Here is a 5,544-nt window from a genome sequence, read left to right on the forward strand (position 1 = left end):
GCAAGTTGGAATTTTGATGGGGATGGTGTTGAATCTGAAGACCAATTTAGGGAGTCTTGCTATCTTAATAATATTGGGTCTTCAGAGATGTTTTTCCATGTATTTAGGTCTTCTTTAATTTCTTCCAACAATATGTTGTGATTTTTAGGGTATAAATTTTATGCTTCTTTTGTTAAATTATTTGTAAGTGTTTTATGCAGGGTAAACAAAATTAGTTGCTTAATTACATTTTTGAAGTGTTCATTGCAAAGTACACAGAGAAACAATTGACTTTTGTATATTCATCTTGTATCCTGCATCCTCGCTGAACTCATTTATTAGTTCTAACTTTTTGTGTGTGGATTCTTTAGGATTTTCTATTTACAAGATCGTGCCATCTGAAAATAGAGATAGTTGTACTTCTTTCTTTGCAATCTGGATGCTTTTTTTTTTTTCCTTGTCTGAGTGCCCTGGCTGGAACTTCCAGTACAATGTTGAATAGAAGTGGCAAGAGTGGACATAATTATCTTGTTCCTGATCTCAGGGGGAAAGCACCCAGTCTTTCACCATTAGTATGATACCCAATACTCGCTGTAGGAAGGTTCATTTTAGGATTTCCTGAAAGGCTGGCTGGTTCTAGCCTCACTATTAGCAGTGTATGAGAGGGACCCCAGTCCCCATGGCCCTTGGCAGTAGCTCCAGGCTTTAGAAGTGAGGAACCCAAGGCCAGAGAGGAGAAGTGCTATGTACCCCATCACATAGCTGCTCAGCTGCCTACCATCCAGTTGTCTATGGTCACTGGGGAGTGAGCCTCCTGGACACTCAGTCTACCCTCCCCTGGTGGGGGTGCTTTGAGACCCACCAAGAACAGCCACTGGTGCAGAAGGAGGTCTGGGTTCTGTTCTGGGCTTGGCTACTGACTTGGGCAGGTTACTTGCATGACCTTGGGCATGTAACTCCCTTCTCCATCCCCCATAGTCCCAGGCCTTGGTTTTCCTATCTGTGCAGTGGGAGAGGCGGTCCACTCTGATGTTTCCAAGTCTGACCACCCACCCTTAAACCCGGGGCAGCGTCTGCCACTGCCCCATGTGGCCACCAGAGGGCGCCCCAGACCAGCATTTGGCCCAGCTAGCGCGCAGGGGGCCCTGGGGAGGCTGAGGCCAGGTGTGTTTTTAAGAAGCTGCTAGCTTTGCTTGCACAGGCTTCCTTGTGGCTAGACCTGCCCGGGGCCTTTGCCCCATTCCTCTGGCTGAGTCCTGATCTCTGAGGAGGGGAGATGGAGACATCAACCCCAAGACCAGTGACCTTTCACTCATTCTTGCCTGCTTTGGGTTGGCTGTCTAAGGTCCAGGTGTCCAGCATCAGGGCCAAAGGCCTTGACTTTCTCAGCCTGGAAAGGTTTCTACTGTCTCTGGGCCCCTTATGGGCACTGCATCCTTCCCCTGCTGCATTGCATGGCAGTGACTGGTGAGCGACTGGCCACCTGGACGGGACCCATTACAGCCCCTTTAGGACGTGGATGGATTCTTGCTGTGGGTCCTGGACAGTGTAGTGTCTGAAACCACACCATCTGGGGCTGCCAGATACCTCAAGTGACAGACCCCAAACCTCAGAAGCAGGCACCATAGGCACTTCCCAGAGCAGAGTATCTGACCCCCTCTGTGAAGGCTTCTCCTGGGAGCACCAGAGGGGCCCTGTCAGCCTTTCCAGGCTCCCCCAATGCTGATTTTACCCTCCCGATAGAAGCACAACCTTAGCTTTCAAATCGAGCTCCAGGTCAAAGCAGCAGCTCTCAGCCCCTCGCATGGAGGGCACTGGAGCACCAGCTTGGATGCCTGCCACCTTTGCCTTGCATTCCTATTATTGGTGTGTTTTCCTTCCTTCCAGACCGGGTCCTCTTGAAGGCAGAGTGAGTGTCCAGTTCCCCTCGGTCCCTCTGGCTGGTTCAGGACTTGGCATCCAGTAGAAGCTCAACAGATGTTACCATGGGAACCGTGAGCCCATCTTCTCCCACTCAAGGGACCAGGGCCATCTCTGCCCCTTTCTGAGCTTTATGACTTCGGGCAGGTCACTTAGCTTTCTGAGCATCCATTTTGTTTGCTTCTTGACTCTTCTACTTCCCTCAAAAAGGCTGTGGGGGTCAGAGAGAATACGACAGCCCTGCTGGGAAGGGGGACATGCTCTCCCTGCGTCCGACAGAATTATCCCAAGGGGGCTGCACCTGTGGTGTTGGTAAGGAGGTCACCTGGAAGAGAGGTGGGCACTGGGCCACACCTACCCGAGTCCCCCGAGTTTTCACATAATAACGGCTGATATTTTCGGGGCCTGTTCTGTGGACCAGACATTGCACTAAGTGCCTCACCTGGATTATCTCTCTTGGTCCCCTCAGCGACCATCCTCAGCTTTGCAGATGAGGAACCCAAAGCACAGAGCCCAAGGCCATACAGTTGGCAAGTGGTGGGGCTGGGACTGGGAGCTCTTAGCCACGGAGCCACGCCCTGCCCTGAGCAGATGCGGGGCAGGGACAGGCAGTCGGCGACCTCGTTGTCACTATATAGGAACCTCTGAGGACCAGACATCCTTGCTTCCTGTCTTCTCTTTTCTAGATTTGTGTGCTGAGACCAGAAAGGAACACTGTCTCTCCATCTCTGTCTTTCTCTCTCACACACACTGGGGCACGTGGGGCCTCGTTCACACCAGCCAACCTCCCATCTTGATGGAGCTCATTTCCTCAACTCGGGGTTCTTGGGAGTAGGGTGAAAGGAAGTATACCTCAGAGGTTCGAAATGATGCCCACCCACCAGCCCAGACCTTGGGCACCAGCAGGCTCCTCCTCCCCAACGCGCAGGCCCTTATCAGGAAAGCAATTTGGGTTGGTGAGGAGGGGGAAGTCCGAGGCCCCAGGCTCCGGCAAGGTGGGTAGGAGAGATAGGGAAGTGGGGAGGGGGCCGTGGGGCCCGGCTGGGAGGGCCCGCGGATGGAAGAAATGCCCAGAGCCAGTGCTGTCCTTGCTGGCCTGGCCTCTTGACATGGTTCCAGAGCTGTTCCTGCCTTCCCTCCTTGCTGGGCAAGCCGCCCGCACCTTTAATTAGCAAGCAGCAACCTTGCCCCGATTCAGCACAGTCGCTGTTTAATTAGCCGCGCACAAGGCGCCCCTACCCCCAGCTCTGGGTGGAGCAGCCTGCCTTTCTCACGGAGGCTGCCACTACTTCATGGTGTCCCCTGTCACACGCCCCCCCCACTTATTCTGCTCCCCAGAAGGGGGGATGGGGCGGGCACGCCTGGCTGAAACCTCAAGGAGATTCTGGGCACTGCCGCTTGTATTCAAAGCATCCAGCAAACATTATTAGGGCTTGGAGTCTGCGCCTGGCTGGCGCTGGGCGGAACCCAGGCTGCATGGGGGCGGCGGCCTCGGTCCTGCCCACCGGCTCCGAAAGGGCTTTTCCCTTTGGGAGGTGCCCAACACCTCTCCAGCTGGTCCCAGGGTGTTGGGAAAAGCCTAATAATCCTCCCTGTTGCTCCGTTCTCCCCGCCCCCATCCACACAGGGACGACCATTTCTTCCTTTCCCTCCCTGTCCCAGAGCGCAGCTAGCCCCCACCCCAGAAGGCGACCTCCTCGAGGATGGAGAGGACCCTCCTCCACCCCCGCCTCCCCAGGGGTCAGATCATGGAGGCCCAGGCTAAGGCTATGGGCAAAGGGAGGTGGTGGGGCATCTCAGCGCCCCTCTGGGAAGTGGGGGTGCACAGCAGAGAGCCCACAGACTGGAGCCGAACCGGCTGCCCTCTGCTTCCCAGCAGCAGGGTGGGGCCGGTGGTGGCCCTGGGAGCGGTGCCTCACACCCTTCCGGGCGGAGCCGGGAAGTCACCGCCTCAGGGCAGCCAGCTGGAGGCAGGAGGCTCGGGTTCCATCCCAGCCCTGCACCCCAGTCGGTCCTGTGGCTTCAGGCAAATCAGCTGCCCTGGGGCCTCAGTGTCCTGCCCACAGAAGGGTGCTGGCCCCCCGGCTCTGGTGTGGACTAAGGACACGGAAGGACTGGCCTTTATTCTGGTATGGAGGGAAGCCCTGGAGTCCGTCCACTCTGGTACTAACCATCTGTGTGGCCTCGGCCTGCCACCAAACTGTGCTGTGCCTCAGTTTCCCCATAATTAGTAGCTACCTCTTGGGCTGTCCTGAGGATTAAATGATTTACAATGTTTAGCGCACTCAGAACAGTGCATGACGGAGGGAGTCCTTAGTAATCATTGGCTGCTTTTGCCAATATTTCCCCTCCTTTTACCGATCAATATTTATTGCCAGGTAGGAGGGACTTGGTGAGTAAGTATGGCAACCTCTCTGCTTCTCAGAGTTTTCCTTCCAGTGGGGGAGGCAGTTGAAAACAAGTAAATAAATAAAGGAAAGTACAATTTTATCTGAACAAAGTCTGCAGTTTAGTTAATGGTGATGTGCCAGGGTTAATTTCTTAGTTTTGATACATGTACCATGGTCAGGTTAGGTGACGATGTGACATGAAGAAGACTGGATGAAGTGTATATGGGAACCCTCTGTACTGTCTTTGCAATTTTTCTGTGAATCTAAAATTCCCCCCAAAAAAGTTTATTTAAAAAACACAGTTTCAGGGGCGCCTGAGGGGCTCAGTCAGTGAAGCATCTGCCTTAGCTGAGGTCATAATCCTGGGGTCCTAGGATCGAGCCCTGCGTCAGGCTCTTTGCTCATCTGGGGAGCCTGCTTCTCCCTCTCCCTCTCTCGCTCCCCCTGCTCATGCTCTCTTGTGTTTTCTCTCTCTCCCTGTCAAATAAAATAAAACCTTAAAAAAATTCTCAATTTCAGGTAATGGTAAGTACAATGCAGAAAACAAACGGGGGGGGGCCACTTTAGACGGGGTGGTCTAGGAGGGCCTCTGTGAGGAGCTGACACTTGGGAGAAACTGAGTGATGGGAAGAAGCCAACGTCAGGGAGATGAGGGAAGGGACCGGCAAGTGCAAAGGCCGGGAGGCCTGTTGCCCTGGGAGGTTTGCAGTCCACCTGCAGGGTGGGAGAGGCTCGTGGGGGAGATGAGCTCAGAGGAAGAGGCAGCTTCCCTTCAACATCATTTTGCCCTTTCAGAGGACAGGAAGCAGGGATTTGTACCCGCACTCTAATACCTCATTTTTTTTAAAAAGATTTTTTTTTTTAAAGATTTTTATTTATTTGAGAGAGAGAGAATGAGAGATAGAGAGCACGAGAGGGAAGAGGGTCAGAGGGAGAAGCAGACTCCCCGCCGAGCAGGGAGCCCGATGTGGGACTCGATCCCGGGACGCCAGGATCATGACCTGAGCCGAAGGCAGTCGCTTAACCAACTGAGCCACCCAGGAGCCCTAAAAAAAGATTTTTTATTTATTTGAGAGAGAGAGCCAGAGAGAGCACGAGCAGAGGGTAAGGGCAGAGGCAGAAGCAGACTCCCCACTAAGCAGGGAGCCCAATGTGTGACTTGGTCTCAGAACCCTGGGACCATGACCTGAGCCGAAGGCAGATGCTTAACTGACTGAGCCACCCAGGCATCTATACCTCCTTTTTTTTAGGTAAG

The 5,544-nt window shown here is 53.6% G+C and overlaps 1 protein-coding gene across 1 annotated transcript; it reads left to right on the plus strand.

Moving 5' to 3' along the window:
- The first annotated feature begins 1,964 nt into the window (after nt 1–1,964).
- On the plus strand, nt 1,965–4,966 carry LOC118011035 (uncharacterized protein C20orf203). The gene is given in 5 exon segments (XM_035005616.1): nt 1,965–1,973; nt 2,803–2,841; nt 2,843–2,887; nt 2,889–2,999; nt 3,001–4,966. Coding segments are annotated over 5 exon segments (321 nt in total). The 3' UTR covers nt 3,118–4,966.
- Nucleotides 4,967–5,544: the final 578 nt, after the last annotated feature.

This window comes from Mirounga leonina, unplaced genomic scaffold (genome assembly GCF_011800145.1).
Source record: "Mirounga leonina isolate KUSES-001 unplaced genomic scaffold, KU_Mleo_1.0 Mir_150, whole genome shotgun sequence".
Taxonomy (NCBI): Eukaryota; Metazoa; Chordata; class Mammalia; order Carnivora; family Phocidae; genus Mirounga; species Mirounga leonina.